An 18,878-nucleotide genomic window follows, 5' to 3' on the forward strand; every position below is an offset into this window, starting at 1 on the left:
CGCAGAATGTGTAACAATCTGATATTGTTTCTGGGTCAAAATATTTATTGCCCCCTCATCGGGGGGAGCAGGACTTTGGTCTCCCAGTTATAAATGGGAGAATGATAGCTTAACTCTTTAAGCGGTTTTTGAAATTTTCTTGATCCGCATTATAACTGACACATTTGAAGTTGCGAAACCTTCGCAAATTGTCATCTGTTTTCAAGAAGAATTATTCTTTTTTCCCGATTGTGAACTGATAACTGTTCCCCCCCCCTCACCCCCAACAAGAAAATTTATTCTCCACCCATGGCTTTTATTTCCCTCACTATGATACAAAAACACCTGCCGTGTCGTATGTGGCTTTTTATAGGAAGCGAAATCTTTTTTTGTATTATTTATACTGAGCGTATATTTCTTTACTGTGCTGGAAGAAAGAGGGGATATAAAACACAATCTCTTTTTCTCTCTTATCTAACCTTGAATAAGAGCTGACTCCGCCCACTGACAGTTGATTGGTTGGAAGGGGATGGGAAACATGTTTTACGGTAAAAATACCGTCAACACGTTTTAACAAGACGAAATATTTCGGAGTGGCTGAAAGAAAAAAAGCAGATCAAGAGAGTTTGACGAGTTATTTCGGGGTGACGGAAATAAAGCAGATCAATATACTTTTCTCATATCTCGGGAAGAGGTTACGAAATATCTGTTAATATATTTTAATTCCGCGAAGGCACCGGCACAAAGAAAATATTGAGGAGGCCGAGATTACCCATTGTCTCGGATACGGTATTTAAGAACGTGCACCAAAGAATTGGGCATGAAGGGGATTAAATATTCATGAATTATTGAGAGCTCAATTACCCCGAGCTCCCAGATGACTCCTGAATGCCTACGATACCTATATATAGGCCTACATATAAAATAATAACTGGCCAGTTTTTTTCAGACACATAATGACTTGTTGAAATTTCATATTGTGCCATGGGCATTGTGGGAAGTTCTGCAATCACTCGTTTTATATCGACCACTTGTGTAATACCTTGAAAAAATATTTAAGAAAATTTTTATTTACAAAGCGATATTTATACTCATGCACACAGCCATAAAATTTTGAGCGTTTTTCAAAACTTCCTTAGCGGAATATTGTTGGCCTGTTATTTATGTATAACAAGATAAAAGTATGCTAAAAAAATTTCCACACACATGATCTTGAATGGGAAAAAAATAAGCTAGCAAATCACAATGTTTAGTGTTTAATTTTTTTTTCATGGTGAGATGCACAGTAATTTCAGTTAAAAACTCTCTTCCTTGATGGTATATTTTGTACATTATATAACTCCATTTTTGAAATACGGTTGCATCATACGTAGAACGGGCGTTTTTTTCTAAAAAAAAAGGAAGTTCTTTTTTTTGTATAATAAAAAGGTTGTCGTGGTTGTGAGAGTGTCGAAAATGGTCAGCTTGCACCTTGCTCATTGCTAACAGGGGTCTCAGATTTCACATCAAGTTCTGGTTGCGTCGGTGAAGGTGTAAAATGTTGAAGAGGTAAATCACATTCTTCATCAAAGTCTTCTGGTGGTTGAGGAATGAAGGGTGGCCAGCCAACAAGAAAAGGGTCGGTGCAAAAAAACGATCCTGGAACTTCATGACAACCATAATCGTAATAATCGTATTCAAAACCATCGTCGGAACCAGTTACAGATAATTCGGACACTGATGCTGTTAACGGAGCCGTACTCTCTCGTCGAATTTGTTGCGTCGCTCTATCAGGTGGTTTACCTCTTCTTCTAACTGGAGAGGAAGTATCGCTGCAGCTTAAACTGGTCTTCATATTAGTTGTAGGTTTGTGTTTCTTCAAAGCTGATTTCAAAGGTTTTAAAGGTCTCCTTATATCTGGAGTGGATTTCCCTTCTGTGCCGTTAGAAAGATTTGATAATGTAGGAGACTTAGGTATTTCAACATCGGGCTTAAATGCTGTCCTTTTTGGGACCGGAGATGTTACCGATGAATTCGTTCCACATATAGACCCTAATGATTTAAAAAGAAAACTATTATGTAGATAGTCCTCAGGACTGTAGGACGGAGATGGCGCCTTTTTTTTGGGGCTTCGACGATGGAGTTGAGAAGAATCTGATAGCTCTGAAGTTGAAGTCGACGCCCCAAGCAGTTTTTGGGAATGGCTATTTTCTCTCAGATTTTGTGCCATTGAACATAAGGAAGGAATGCTGGATTGTAGTTTTCGCCGTTTGCCGTTAAAAAAATATAAAATTGCCACTAAACAGAAAGCGGACGTGCACAGGACTATAGTCAATAAAAGCATAATGACGTGGACGGTGGATAAAGTGTACCGGGTTGCTTCAATAACGGTTTGAGTCATGGCTAAACCTTCTCTAGGCATCTCTGGAATGAAAAAAAAACATGAACTCAGAAGTATATGTGGATGATTTCACTTGTATCAAGTTTTATAGTAAATATCCAATTTCTTCAAAAAGAGAAAACAAATATACTATAACTCTTTAGGAGCGTTAATTAGTGCATATGCTGTGTTGAATTTTTATGTAAGGCAAACCCCTTACGGGCCGTTCAAGTATTGCGTAAACAAATTTTTAGCCATTTTTGACCCCCTCCCCCCCTTGTCAGCAAAATTTCGTCATCACCTCTACCTCTCTCAATCCTAACGCATACTGGTGGAATCAGAGACGTACACAGGTGGGGGCATAGGGGGGCATCGTGCCCCCCCCCCATGACCAAAAAATTGCTTTTATGTGCTATTATAATCAATTTCTGTTAATTTCGATGTTATTTGAAGGCTATGAACTCAAAATTTATCTTTAATAAATTCATTGCGATCCACCCTCTAAGCCATATAATGATAAATCGCTTAAAGGCCCTTGGCCCGTGGATCAAATATGGCCCTGGGGGTTATTTGATGCGGATAAAAATGATGCGGATGATCACATTAAAATGAACTAAGCGGCACATTTACAGATCGCTTAAGTGTCCCGTTGGTATAACTCTAGAGCATTTAAGTGACCCGTGGCACATTTTCAGATTACTTAAATGACCCGGGACACAGTTTCAGAACACTTAAATGACCCGGGACACAGTTTCAGAACACTTAAGAGATCCGTGACACATTTAGAGATCCCTTGAGTGACATGTGACGTAGTTTTAGAGCGCTTAAGTGGCCCCCAGTGCGGTTCTACATCACTCAAGTTACCCGCGGCACATCAAGAATATTTAATATTTTTGTAAAAGGTGGTTGATGACGTAAGCATTATCCAAACCCCCCCCTCCCCCCTGGTTATCAAAAGTCAGCAAATCGGAAACCCCCTCCCTCCATCGATGCTGACGTAATACTTGAATGGCCCCTTATAAGCAGGTCAAAAGCCTTGGCAGCCTTAATCTATAATGAATTAAGCCGTTGAATTAAGAAGAAAAAAGTCAAGAAGTAAGTACAAATACACATATAGGTCCATAAAAAACAGAACAATTATATTTTATCAAATGAGAGTAAGCTACATTTTCAACATTAACTTCAATTGAAATGGCCTATGCTATCCATGTAAGTAAAGAGCACCACACAAGTGGGAGACTGACGGGTCTCCAGCACAGTGGCACGAGATAGACACTTTTTTCTCAAATTTTTACTATACATGTACCATAAAATCGATAGATATTGAAGCCTCCCCAAGAAATAATCCTCTGGGAACCACTCAAGTATATTTTTTTCATAATATACATGTTCTTTTGTTGAGTAAAACACATCTTATGCGTTTTCTAACGTTTTTCGGATAATCCGAGTTGGTCTTGATCCTGTTTATCTCGGATAATCACAACTTTACTATATTAGAAAAGAGAGAGGTTTTTGGCCAATAAATGTCACAAAAGAGATAAAGGAAGCTGCCAAATAGTTAATACACCTGCTCTCGGCTCAAAAGACTTGAGTTCTGATCTCATCTGGGGCATGTAAGTCGTAATGCCCCCCCCATTTGGCTCTAAACTGTAGGTTCTGGTTTGATGGGCGGACCACAACATAACATAACATAATTTATTTGTCACCAGTCAAATATTATAAAACTATACAAATTAGAGTTTACAATAAAATTACATATTTTACAATATTTGATGGAAAATACAAAGAGAAAAAGAAAAAATTTTATAGCACAAGTGAAAGATAATCGTGCTGCCATTCACACGATGTGATATAAGTCTATTTCAAAACGAATTGTAAGAGGGATATTGGTTGGTAGTAAAAGAACAACCAAACCTACTCATGTCTCATCTTCATTTTCTAAATGTGTTTCTTACGAGAGCCAGCTTTCTCTTTTAAAAAGTTTTTCCGCAGACACGAAACACGACACTTACGAAACAAAAAAATCAGCCATATGTCAAATATACTTCTAATTTTGAGTAGCCTATAGATGTCAGCACTTCGAACGTAAAACACGCATGACTCAGACACTCATAAACACGTCAGTGACATACATATGGAGGGTTCAAAAGCCACTCAGTGAAAGTCAATTTCCCGAAAATGACTTTCGTATTGCAAATGGCTCTTCATTGTTAAAACTTTCAGTTGCAAAAGCATTCAAGTCGGTATCTTTATGCTGCAGCTGCAGATAGCGCCATTTATACTGACCACGGAATAAAAAGATCCTTTAAGAGAGATCCCTTTTATCTCATTTTTAATATTTATTGACTTACACTGATTAGCGCTTCTGAGGCTTTCATATATACAATCAACATTTTCCAGCATGTACCAATTTTCAAAAAACGTTTCAGTGGAATGTTTTCGAGATAAGATGCATGCGCGGTCTAAAAGTAATAGTTGCAGTTACATACCTGAAGGAGTGACAATAATTTTCACAGATGCGCCTTCTAAAAATGTGATATTTGGGGATGAAATTTCTATTCTGAGTATGTTCGTTGTGGAATAGAGTAACTCCGATCCGTTCAAGTGACTGAAGAGTCCCAGTACACTGCCAAGAGTGGATGCTCCTTCTCGAGCTATCAGCATGACATTTGCTGCTGGAAAAAATAGTTCTTTGATATCTGCCAAAAGGTGCCCAGCTGAGGACGTTTGTAGAACCCAATATAAAGGCAAACTACATGGTGTTAGGTCATCTGACTTCAGCATCAGTTTACCAGTCACATTAATAGTGCATCCACATGAGCATTCCAAGGACAGCTCGGTAAAATTTTCACTAGGCACAGTTGTGACGTCTGTAATGGAAGAAAACATTAATTGATTTAATGAATTTTGTACCTTATTGCTTTGCACTTTATTTTGTTACTTTATCTTTTGTGTTGCACTTTATCTATTTTATTTTTTGTTTTGTCAACCGTGAGTATTTGAAATTCTACTAAAATGTTATTTATCGCAACAGAGATACCATCTTGACACTTGCGTGAAAACACTCTGCAGACCAACAATTAAATACGTATAAAATTTAAATAATTAATCTCTCTATTTATCCAGAAAAAAATATTATCACATCATTACTTCAAGTGTGTGTGTGTGTGTGTGTGTAAGTCTTTTCAGAAATGATAAACTACCTTCGCACTCCTGTTTGTTGCACATTTCTGTTTGCACTGATTTGCCATCACAGCCCATGTTTGTATCACTGTGACTGCAAAGACGGTAGCGACTATGAACACCGACTCCACAACTGGAGGAACAATCGCTCCAGGCGCTCCACTTGAGCCAAATGGGATGAATCTCACCTGCCATCCAGAAAATGTATAGATTTATTTAGAAAAGAAAAAATTTCATTATAGTAGTAATAATATATATACGGGGGTTCTCTCGGGGGAAAAATGTCCGCAAGGAGTAAAAATATTCTATGGTTGGTTGTAAAATTAAAGTGAAATTTTAGAAAAAGTGTTAGTAAAAAACGAGAAAAAAACATTGAGCTGTGGTATTTTCACTTCGGTTAAATGATGATTAGAGATGAGGGAAATAAAAATTTTTACACGAAACCCCAAATTAAAAAATGTTAATTAATAAAATCGGCATCTTAAAAGCTGAATAAAATCCGTCGAGTTATATAGATAATTAAAATTCTTAATTTTTTTCACTTTTTTTCTACCATCTCAACATTCCTTTCGAGTTTTAGCCCTTTCAGTATGCAAAAAGTGACAAAAATCAAAAATTTCAGTTATTGATATCTCGATGAATTTTAATTGAAATGTTAAATTATTTAATAATGCTTTCTATATCAATCGAAACTTACGTATTCTACCATACTAAATTCAAGAATAGTGGAATCTTTCTAGTGTACTGAGAGTTTCCAATAAACTCAAAATATTTTGTTTCTCATTTTAAAGCTTATTCTTCGCAATGGTTAATTGTTAATTGTTCAATTCTCAATAATACCTACTTGAATCTGCTTTGCGAGGAATGCACTGAGTGTCGAGCTCAAAAACTGCACCATTCTTGGCCGTACTCACGAAACTGAAACAATATTCTTGAAGATCCTCTTCAAATAGATCACAAGACAGTTTCGTGAAATATTTGCCTGTGTGTACGCGACTTTCATAAATGTACTTTGGTAAGGACATGCCTTGCCACATTTTCCCGTACACTCGAAGGCGATCACGATCCGATGCGCATCTTGGATAGTGATAAATAATTTTTAAGTTGTTGTTGCATGGCTCAACGGAAGGCTTCGTCACACTCACTGAATATCTATTACTCCATATTACATGGATGGTATCGCTCTCGGCTATGAGAGTAGCCGTCTTCAAACTAGTTCGGATACGGACCTGAAACAATAATTACAAAAAAGCACATTAAGTCACATCTTATTTTTAACGTACCGCAATTTCCTGCATATAATACGCATATGTGAATTTTACAAGTTTGAGAAAAAATATTATATAAATCCACATATGCAACCCTTAAAAGCTCTAATTTTTGTTTTGTGCTAGTAATTTTTCTATAATTATGCATATAGAAAGTAAGAAAAAATATTGAAAAATATATTTTTTGGATTGTATTGCTTATATATATGAGGCCTTAGTGAGGCCTTTGTACACATACATCTGCACAATTTTGTTCCCATTATAAGAAACTTTAAACGTGATTTTACCGTTCCCTCCACAAATTCGATAATTTTATAACAATGTTTTATTATTTCCCTAAAATTTGCCGCGCCCAATAACCCTTCTTGCTCTCCCAGTTCCGGCCCTGTCTGCGATGCACTAACGCTATTACAAGTGAAATCAGTACTGTATAGCATCAGTTGGAAAAACAGTAAAGAATGCACAAACCCTTGCTTTTGCAGGTGTGCAAAATCTTAAAAATCACACAAATAAATATATTAAAATAAATGTAACTTTCTAAATATACAGGGTGTTCTGTTAATGGACCGACAAACTCAGAGGGTTGTTAGTAGGCATCAAGAGGAACAAAAATTGCAATGGAACATGAGGTCTCAAACCACGTTGAGAGGGTGAAAATCGCACGCAGGTTTCGACGTCACGCTGGAACGATAAAAGTACAATAATAACTACAAAAAGATTTATTCGATTAATTATTACAAGATTTGTTGGAAGTGGCCACAGGTGTCGCATAAATGGTGGTAACGTCAGATATGGCGAGCGAACCCACGAACGCAATCAGCGATCAACTGATATCCACCTTTCGTCTCCTCTGAACTCAGAGCCTGCATGCGTTTTTTGCGATTTTCACGCTCTCAATGTGGTTTGCGACACCATGTTCCATTGCAATTTTTGTTCCTCTTGATGCCCACTAACAACCCTCTGAGTTTGTCAGTTCATTAACAGAACACCCTGTACAAACTACCTTTATTGTGGTTCAAGCTACAGTGAAAAAAAGATACAAACCGCAATTTTTAAGGTAAAACCAAAAAATGCAAATGAACATTACAACACAATAACAATTACCTTGTAGTAGCCAGCTCTGTCGAAGTACTCGCAATTTAAAGTTACGTCGTAAGCTGTTTGCAGCAACCATTCGTTAATTTCTTTGCTCAAGATGACACTCGGTTCATGCCATATGGAAGTACCTTTCCCGTTTTGAGATAGAGAAGTGCCTTCGTATACCAAATCCGCATAAACCGTGTAGTTTTTTGCTCTCAAGACTTTGCATCTTGGGTAAGAAAGGTGAAGTTGCACAGTAACGTCAGAACTATACGTTTCCACAAGTAGAGGCACATGAACTGTGATGGTAGGCCATAAAACTCGGATTGTTTGGCTCTCGGCTAGTATTTCATTCTTAATACAGAAAGTGATAATCACTTATCAGGCATATAAAGAAAATAGTAATGTAAGACGTGAAAAAATGCTAATTTTAATCGTGCATATTTTAATTTGTATTCATGCTATTTTGAAATTTGTATTCATGCTATTTTGAAATTTGTATTCATGCTATTTTGAAATTTGTATTCATGCTATTTTGAAATTTGTATTCATGCTATTTTGAAATTTGTATTCATGCTATTTTGAAATTTGTATTCATGCTATTTTGAAATTTGTATTCATGCTATTTTGAAATTTGTATTCATGCTATTTTGAAATTTGCATTTATTCTATTTTTTTTAACTTGCGTTTGTTATATTTTTATGTTCGTTTATTTTTTTTCGAAACTTTTCTTTGCTTTTGAATGATATACAGATCAACTTTGATATAGCACCCCCGATTTAGCCCCAGAAATTTTTAGGGAATAAATTTTTATATATTGTATATATAGATATAATAGAACCAATTGTTAATCTTATGTCTATGACTGTGCAAGATTTGCAAGAGGGTTCATTCGCGTGATTCTTTATAGCGGCAGAATTCTGCTGAACGAATGGTGGCGTTAAATCGGGGTTCAACTGTATGAAGTCAGTCAAATTTACTGTTACCGAACAGAATTCGAACGAATGAATTTTCACATTAAAAAAGCATTTGATCATTTTAATATATAGACATTTACTCTTTGTGTACAGCAGTTCTATGCGATGAAATGACAGAATAATTATGGTTCTTTGACCTACCTTTTCAATAGTGACAAGTCTAAAATAAGCTTTCCCGGCTTGAAGTAATAGACCACAAGGGAAGATAACTATTCCAGACGTCGTGTTTTGCGGAATGTCTACCTTAGATAAAGGGAACTTCTTCCCTGGTGTAGGTTGCATCAATTGCACTTGAAGAGCATTTGGTGTCATTGGTATTTTATACCGAACTTCTATATCTCCTGACAGGATGTAGTGCGTATCTGCAGCAACCAAGACGTATTTTGTGGACGTCTTCTGCGCTGTTTCAAACAAAAGTCACGATATACAGTCATGAAAAAGGTAAACAATCGTTTGAAATGAACAAGCTATTTTCATAAACCGCTTAGCTTAACGGATTTAGCTTCAATTATATTTATCAGCACAATTATTATCAATTAGCTCAATTATTATCAATTCCATATATCAATAGATATGCGTATACAGTGAAATCTTAATATAACGATATTCTGCAGATCAAAAAAAGCCATCATTGTAGAGCAAGGGTACTCAACCTTTTACAGAGTGCAGGCCACTTCATTGGTTTGAAAACGAGTCACGGGCCACTTAAATGCTCTGGAACTGTGTCACAGGTCGCTCAAGTTACCTGTAATTACGCCGCGGGCCGCTTCATTAATCTAGAACTGCGCCATGGTTTATCAAAGTTATCTGAAAATGTGTCACGGGTTACTTAATTCACGTGCAACTGCACCACGGGTCACTTTAGCGATATGGAAATGTGCCGCGGGACGTTTGAGTGATCTGGAACTACACCGCGGGTCACTCAAGTTATCTGAAACTACACCCCGGGTCATTCAAGTTAGTATGCCACGGGATCACTGAAGTTATCTGAGAACGTGCACAGGCCACTTGAGTGATCTGGAACTGTGCCGTGGATCACTTGAGTACTCTGTAATTATGCCGGGGGCCAGTTGAGTGATCTCGAACTACACCGCGAGTCATTCAAGTTATCTGAGAGCGTGCTATAGGCCACCTAAATGATCTGGAACTGTGCCACAGGTCACTTTAGTGATCTGTAAATGTGCCGTGGGCCGCTCGAGTGATCTGGAACTGCGCCACTAGGTTACCAAATTTATCTGGAAACGTGTCACCATTTGCTGCTTAAGTGACCTGCGGTGTAGTTCCGCATCATTTAAGTGATCTGATAATGTGCCGCTAAATTCATTAGTTATTTTTTGCAATATTAGGTTTGAGGTCATGGGGTACATTAGATGATTCCGAGGGCCACATTTGGCTCGAGAGCCATCGGTTGAGCATGTATGTTGCAGAGGGATTATCGTTGTATCGAGAGGCAGTTGTTTAACATTAGAGACTACAGGCATTTTCAAAAAAGACAAAATGTCGTTGTAGAGCATGAATCTTCAACTTGCTGCTCGCGAGCACCACAGTGCTCCCCGATACACCCAGATAGCTCGATGCTCGTGTCCGATTTCGTGCTCACAAGCACTTCATCGCCGTCCCAATCAAACCACCTAAACCTAATACAAATTGCATTTAAGGATTAAAATCATCCCAATTTCATGCATACGTATGTCAAACTTGCCGTAAGGGTGCTCTTCTTTTGATGATGGGTACAGGCAGTGTTCGCAACTATGAAAAAGGTTAAAGACCTCTGTTGTAGAGAGATTTATAGTTTTATCGAGTATCGTTATAGTGAGGTTTCACTGTATATGGACGAATATGGGTTATGTCATCAATTTCATGGATCTTTTCCAAAACCATTTGACCCAAATGTAGGCTGACCATATTTCTTCGAGAGAAATACGGGAAATTGGGATTCCAAATACGGGAAAATACGGGACATCGCCAATTATCGCTAAGAATGACGCCAAAAGTGAACGAAGTTGCCAAATATTGCTGAAATTGCGATAAATAGCAATGGCGGGAAATGGAGCATTACAGCAAATCGCAGCGGATTAAAATTAATTCCACGAAATAAAACGTTCACCAAGATTAATGCACTTATTTATAATTGTAATTATCATAATATAATTCATGAGTTGAAAAATAATTCCAATCTTTGACTTGAATAAAGAATAAAAATCCAAGTAGCGTCATGTAAAAAACTGGAAAAACCGTGGCACTTTTGCCAAAAAGTCGGAACGGGCAGAAAAAGGAAAAAAACTGGGATTGTTCCGGGAAATATGGGACGTATGGCCACCCTACTCAAATGCAGTTTATTTATAATTGAAGTTAAAGACATTGTGAGTTTAAACTTGCGTATCAAAAAGGTGATATTATTTTTGAATTATTAAACCTTATTCTAAATACCTCAGTACACCCAAATTATACAGGGTGTAAAGTCATGTGTTACATCCTTATGCACCTTTTATTTTTTGAATCGTTTGTGATAGAAAAGTACCCAAACAATGTGCCCATTTTAAGGCGCGTATACATTAGGGTGCGAATCATGCAATGTAAGCATTCGCAATTGGTTGTTCAGTAATTTGTACGGTATGATGAACGATTCTTGAGCTGTTTGGTTTTTTCAACGAACACAAAGGAAGGTTGTGTACCTGTTACTGCCAAAGCCCGAAATTGGCCAATTCGCGTCTATTAATGTCAAAAACTAACATTTTTCAAATTGAAAATTCACCAATGGGTCGCAAAGTTGATCGTGTTGTTTAAGGTTTGAGGTTTTTGGTGGGAAAAGGTCAAGAGAGAACTCGTCTTAACAGTATGCTGGCCTATATGGTGCATAGGGTAATATTTTTATGTGTGACATTTAGGAATCACCACAATAAAAAAAAGTGAGGTAGGGCGCCAAATTTTTATCTTACACAGAGCGCCACTTTGTCAAAGACCGGCCCTGGCTTCGAGTCAAATAGGGAGCCTACATTATTGGAGAATTTCATTTATTCTGAGATCATTTTTTTTCATTAAATATGAATTTTCGTTAATTACGGAGTTATTTTTTTTGTTAAATAAGAGTTTCATTGATACTTAAATTATTTCTTTATCATTTATTATATTTATCAAATATTAATTTTCATTAATTCTGAAATTGTCTTTTCATTGAATGTAAAGTTTTCAATAATTCTGAGAAATTATTTTTTCATCAAATATAAATTTTCATAACTCCGCTCTTAAAACTGCTCTTCTTAAAAATCATATTGCCCTCCCCGCGTGGGGTGTGGGCTCCACGTTAAGAATTGCGGCTTTACACCTTGTTTTACCAATGTATAAACTTTTTTTTTACTCCAAATACGCATAAATTCGACCAACCGAATATGTTCTTCAAAACTTTTTTCAAACCCGAAAAGTCATTTTTTAAATTAAAAGAATTCATAAATCAATATTCTTTTTATTATGAACCGTGAATTTAGGCCTACTTTCATATGTATCTGTAACGCTTATATTCAAATGGGTTTCAGTATTTTTCTCCTACGTAGTTTACCAAAAAATGAACATTCTTGGTAAATCTTTTGGTTTCAAGGACGATTTTAACTGATTCGGCAGTGGATTGTGCTTGTTTAGAATAATTTCATGAGGATTGTGATGGTAATTTTGAGTTGTTTGATGATTTTGTCGCGTGATTGCGTGTTTTTTGAAGAAATTGTGGGAAACGGGCGGATATCATTTCCTTTTTTTCAAAGAAACAACAGTGTATATTGTTGCAGACTTAATGTGGAAGAAATCAATAACTTTTAATGCATTTAAATTAGCATACGAGACAGCCGTTCGTCTTTCACGCGCGTCACTGCATTTATGAACTGGGCAGAACCTACATACGGTGACATAGTATTTTATTGACTTTTTCCTCTTCCCAGTAGTCCAATAACATGCCTATTACAAATGTAGCTCATTTTTTGCTTGTACCATCACGTCCCACATCGCATTCTGCACCATCAGTCAATACCTAGTGAGAAACGAAAAAGCAGAATAGAACGTTGTAATTTTTCTCATCTTTTTGCCATTATGTGTGTGTAGGTAGTGTTTTTTCTTCAAACATTGAGGCTATTTGTTCAATCTTGTATCATCTGATTATATGTAATATTTTGTAGATTTCGCATTAGGAGGAGAAGTGAGGTACTGGAGAATGTATCAAAAGGAGAACGTAAGATAAACGCTTCTGATGATGGCAACCAAAATATCGATGTACAGTGGAACCTCGTTTATACGACGTTCAAGAAGCCGGATCAAAACGTCGTATAAATGCGTAAGTCGCACGACTGAGACTTCTTTAAAAAAATTACTCCCTCTCAACAGACGTACAAAATATTATAAAATTGAATCTGAGAAATTGAATCACCAATTCAGTTCAGGGAGAAAACAAAAAAAAATGAGTTTTAAAATCGTTTGAACCGGGATTGCACTATAAAAGTTTGTACTTATATAAGTACAAACACTATATAATCTTTTACAAAACTTGAAAATGCAACAAATAAGCGCATCGGTTACATTCGAGCGAATGCAACCAATGGGCTTATTGGTTGTTTTTTTTCAAGTTTTGTATATATATATATAAAAGTCCTTTTATTAAAATTTTACAGTGTAATCTCCCCCGGCTTTAGGGAAATATATAAAATTGGCAAAACATTACATTTACTTAGGAAAATGTCCTATCTGGCACTCTTATCTTTTTGGCAGCATTTGATTTGCAACCAGCAGCTAAGCTTGGTCTTTGATTTTATTTCTCTACTTTATAGTCGTTTTCGAAGTTGACGCAGTTCAACCGTGTTTTGCAAGATCAATGCAAGATCAACTTTTGTCATTAATTTAACAGTCTTGTCAAATTCTTCCAAAATTTCAAGTTCATCTTTAAACGCCTTTTTTCGACATTATGAACAAGAATTTGGCACATCCAGGGCCGTAGCGTGCCTTCTCGGGGCCTCGGGGCAGACCTTTACTTGCCCCCTCCCTTGAAAGGGTTATTATTATGCAAAATTAGTGTAAATGTTTTTATGAGGATCCCATGTGGGTCTGAGACCTGGGCCAGTGCCCTGGTCCATCCTAGTTACTGGACTGGACGCATCCAACAAGGAAAGAAATACAATGAAAGAAAACTCCACTGAAATGATCGAAAGAGCTGATATAGTATTGTGTGTGTATACCGTATATGTCTCTTATTGGCAGACCTGTAAACTTTGGGAGAAGGAATTCTGAAAGGACGTATGGGCCGTCTTCTAAACAATTGAAACCCGTTTCTGTGGAGCTCACCGTGTTTGCGCATTCTCAGAAACAAGCAATAAACAAATCACTTGAGTGTCCACTCTAAATAGTCATCAGCTTAATTATTATTTTCGTATATGTCAACAATCACCCTAAAATTTACGACTTTTACAGTGACAATATGCAAGAAGAACTGTTTCAGCAACGCGTTTTCACTGTATACAGAAACTGCGCATTTGATAGATATATATGAATGGCGTTTTTAAAAAAATATATTTGGAGTTCGGTTCGAAGTGAAAACGTCGAATAATTGAGTTTCTGCGTCGAATAAATGAATTATTTTAACTTTGAAATGTATGGTAACACACCAATTACAACACCAAAGTCAAACGTCCTATAAATGTGGAACAGTATTTGTTTTTGTAATTTTCTTTTTGTTTTGTTTTGTCTTGTCTAAATAAATAAATAAATAAATAATTTTCTACTGGGAGGTGAGTTTATTTATTATTTTTATCCTTTGTCCCATGTTAAATCACATTCACTTTATGTGATATCGTCTTATGTGATCATTTTGCGGAATCAATTAATCGCGTAAAGGGAAGGACACCTGTAATGTATTTAATTATGCCCAAATCTTTTGCATGAAATACAGTAAAATGTACAGCTCCTGTTCGTACAGGTGCCACCTCCCTTTAGATTCACTTTTTTTTTTTAATCTGGAATTTTTTCTTATCAATCTGATGTTAGTTTCGTTTCCACCAAAGCAATACCGATGCTGAACTATAGACAAAATATGGATGGAATAGTTTGAAAGCAAAAACAATGTTGTGAATGACTTATTTAGTGAGTTTAAATGAAGCGATAAGTAAAATAATGACTGAATATATATCGATATTCAAGAATATACGTATGGATGTATGGTTATTGCAATAGTTCTAAAATTTTTATCCTTTGATAAGAGTACAATAAAACTTATTGCATACGCTTCAGATTTCTAGATCTATTTTATGCAAAGAAGCATTTTACTGGTAACTTTTTGAATGCAGTACAGATTTCACATACAGTATTAAATGATGAAAATAAGTTATTCCTGCTCATTTGTAACCTGAAACATGATTTTTTCCATAGCGCCTCTATTAAACAGCCATCTTTCTGAAATGCCGGTTATCAGAAAAACAGCTGGTGGCCTTAGAGATATTTTACTGTATTTAAAAAGCCTTAAGAGATTAAGTTGTTGATAATATAAATAAATAATAAATAATATAAATATAAATAAATAATAAATAATATAAATATAAATATAAATATAAATATAAATATAAATATAAATATAAATATAAATATAAATATAAATATAAATAAATAATAAATAATATAAATATAAATAAATAATAATATAAATGAAATTGATGAGAGACAAGAAAAAGAGCGATTAGTTGATTGTTGACGCCGTCCATGTACGGTGCCTTTCAACATATATATACGCTCCAAGGTTGAAATATTCTATCTGCTTCCATAGCTTAGATGGTAGAGCACTCGAGTCCCCGTGGTGGGCAGTGATAAATTTTCTTCCTTGTAATCTTCATCTCCACAAATAACCAGTCTCTCAATGAATCTTGTACAAGGAAAAAGAGTTCTTTTTTTTCTTTTTTTTTTTTAAGGAAACGATGGAAATTGAACCCTTCATGGGGTTATTTCTCTTTTCATTAGTCCTGCACATCATTGACGAGATATCTCGCCTTCTTGAAAGCCTTTTATTTCAGCAATGACAAGCCCAGATAGTTTGCAAAGCTTATTTCTCAATATAACACGTTTTTCCTTTACCCCTTACTTTGCACCTACTGAAAGTTAGCAGAAAGCCTACTTCATGCAAAAAGGATTTTTACATGGTGTTTAAAGGTTTCTGTCATGCCGCTTAAAGGATTAGGACAACGTAATTGAGAGGAGGCATGACAAGGGGTATAATGTAATAGTAATTAAGAGATAAAATGAATTCGACACGTGGTGAGATGATTGTTTGTTATGAAAATTTCACTTTTTCTAACCGCGAGCATAGTATTATAAGCTACATTAAACAAAGGAATTCAGGAGGTAAACGCTTTTAGAAAAAATTAAAGAAAAGGGGTCAATTGTTTACCTCATTTTAGACCTTTGAATATTATTATCATATTTAATTGGAACTATCACTATTAATAAATGGTATAAGTAAAAAAAAAATTACTAACTTACCGAATGTTGGAAATATCAGAAGAATTACCACGATAAGTTGCTGAAGAGTTCGGAGTTTTCCCAGGATTTGCCGGCGTCCCATGTATAAGCAAATCAGGGTTCCTCTGGTTGCCGAATTCACCGTCTGTCTGAGGCTTCCCCTGCAACACAGTGACAGAACACAGAATGAATGGGGTGATGGTATATAAGGCTTGTTGGCATTGTGGGAGGTGGATAGGCTCACGGCTGAATAATACTTCTCAACACAACGCACAAAGAGAACGACCGGGGATGGATGCAAAGCGGGGAGAGATTGAAAACCTTCCCCTTTATAGAGCCTCCCCCCTCCCCACTTTTAACCGCTTTCCACCATGTGATTGCCTATGCACATGGATGCATACATGAGACAATACCATAAAAATACTTCATATTCTCTCCTATGTGAAGTAGGGGGAGATGTGAAATGTTGCGAATTCAAGAGCTTTCGAAAAACACTAACTTTGAAATTAGAAAAAAAAAGTTGACGTAAGAGTACGGTGAGTCATGTTGAGCACGTCTGTAAAATCCTTAAAATAACATGTTCTAATTTTTCTTCGGAACCCTATTGAAACAGCCCACTACAGGATTTATTTAAAAAAAAGCCAACATAATAATAATATTTTTTTCACATATATACCCATTTCGAGAAATTATTTTTTATGACAAAATTGAATTCTCTGCTATGAGTACTTTCGGTGGAAGATTTTTTTTCAACCGAACCTTTCACAAGGACACTTAAGGTTACAATAACATTCAATCTTGTTTATTTTTTTCTGAGTGAAATGGTAATAGAACATTCAATTTACATTGATAACGAATTTAAAAAAGGTTGGGGATACGAGACATTATTCATTCGTTTGACAGAAAACGACAATCAGTCACTCGCATGTCTATAGCGATGATATTATGGAAAAATTTCACATAAAAAATCGTTGCAAGTTTCTATGGAAATGCATCTTTCGACTTTGAATTTCTAAATTACGATCTAGATCCCTATTAAAAAAAATTATGTTTCAGGAAGCTCCTCTCTGTGGTTTCTAACATGTGCATCTTTTGATGATATATGCCGAGTTATTACGTCATCTAGAAAGTTGTAAGTGTTTTCACGTAATTTTCATTGTGTTTTCAGTGTATCCGTCTAGTATACTCTTTTCGCCACAACTCTAATGCCGGAATTACACTATAAAAATGTGATACAAAACTTGGAAAAAACAGCCAATAAGCCTATTGGTCACATTCACTCAAATGTAACTGATGTGCTTATTGGTTGCATTTTTCAAGTTTTATCAAACAGCTTTTATAAAACTTTTATAGTGTAATGCCGGCCCAAGTCATTTTTCGGTGACTTTCAAATTTCTATCCGTATAGAAGTTAGATTTGGAGGCGAAAATTTCATCCATATAGCTTTTGACAGCACTGCTTCATACCAGTGATTTTCCATTTAAAGAATATTGAAGAAAGCGGAACAGGTGAGATGGTGCGATGTTTAGTTAGTATGGTGGATGTTATAAAATATCCCAGTCCATCTCGTTAGATTTATTTTGGGTGATTAAAAAAGAAAAGGGTCTTGAAAATTGGCCTCTTTCGCTGCTTTCCACAAGCATGTCTCCTACTGAATATTTATCTATCGACGCAGTTTTTCACCGAATAGTTTGAAAAAATGTTTGTGGAATTGAACTTGTGGGAATGTTTAGAACTTTTGCTAAGATTTGAAAGTCCAATTTTAAGTTTTCATCGATTTCTGCCTTTATGATATCAACTGCTGCACCACAATCCCCTCTAATCCTCAAAATTTGAACGTAATTTCCGCATTTTAACCCTTTAATTTGCAAGCATTGAAATATCCAGAGGAAAATTTTTTAAGGAGTTATTTCAAGCAAATGGAGTACTTCTAATGTCATTTCAGGACAAAAAAAAATTATTGCCAATAAATAAAAATATGGTATGCTGCACTATACAGGGAACAAACACATTGTATTTATGTGATTTACGTAGATTAGAGAATAGTATAAAAATGTCATTTATTGTATGCCAACTTACTTTTCTACCTTTCTTGAAAAATTCACAGCAATTATTTCCCTCTACACACAAGATAATTCAATCCAAAATGCAAGGGTTAACAATCGTCCTTACTTCGATTGTCAACAAATAGGAAACGTGTATCTTTGAGCCATTCTGTTGGCGAATGTAGTAACTTCATGAGCAGCTCACAAGAAATCGAATGTTTAGGAGTTTCTTAGAAGCATCAATGCCGAAACGAGCTTAAAATATACAATGCTTTTACTCGAGAAATATAACAAACTCATGTTGCTTGAGAGCAACACGGGCGAATAAAGGGTTGAACTTCCCGAAACCGCAGAGCAGTCGTTTATTTTTGTAAAGCAGCATCCATATGAACTTCGCTTATGTGCAAGCTTGAAAAGAATTATTTTCATTTTTTTTTTAATTTTATCAATTGCCTGAAACTTAGTTTTTGATCAAGTTAGACTGAACAGTTTAGTGGACTTCCAACTT

General features: G+C 35.9%; 1 protein-coding gene across 1 annotated transcript in view; it reads right to left on the reverse strand.

Moving 5' to 3' along the window:
* Positions 1-1,220: 1,220 nt before the first annotated feature.
* The window catches only part of gogo (thrombospondin-1 like protein golden goal), a 31,655-nt gene continuing 13,997 nt past the window's right edge, over positions 1,221-18,878 (reverse strand). Inside the window, exons 2-8 of the mRNA XM_089239917.1 lie at positions 16,347-16,486; positions 8,988-9,247; positions 7,894-8,223; positions 6,366-6,750; positions 5,542-5,709; positions 4,828-5,208; positions 1,221-2,382 (exon numbers count right to left, since the gene is read on the reverse strand). Coding sequence (XP_089096043.1) covers positions 1,439-2,382; positions 4,828-5,208; positions 5,542-5,709; positions 6,366-6,750; positions 7,894-8,223; positions 8,988-9,247; positions 16,347-16,428 — 2,550 coding nt within the window. The 5' untranslated portion in view covers positions 16,429-16,486 and the 3' untranslated portion in view covers positions 1,221-1,438. The remainder of the gene's footprint in view (positions 2,383-4,827; positions 5,209-5,541; positions 5,710-6,365; positions 6,751-7,893; positions 8,224-8,987; positions 9,248-16,346; positions 16,487-18,878) is intronic.

The sequence above is a fragment of the Pholcus phalangioides genome, unplaced genomic scaffold (assembly GCF_987345545.1).
Source record: "Pholcus phalangioides strain wild (caught in Gottingen) unplaced genomic scaffold, Ppha-v1.0 ptg000011l_1, whole genome shotgun sequence".
NCBI classification, from domain to species: domain Eukaryota; kingdom Metazoa; phylum Arthropoda; class Arachnida; order Araneae; family Pholcidae; genus Pholcus; species Pholcus phalangioides.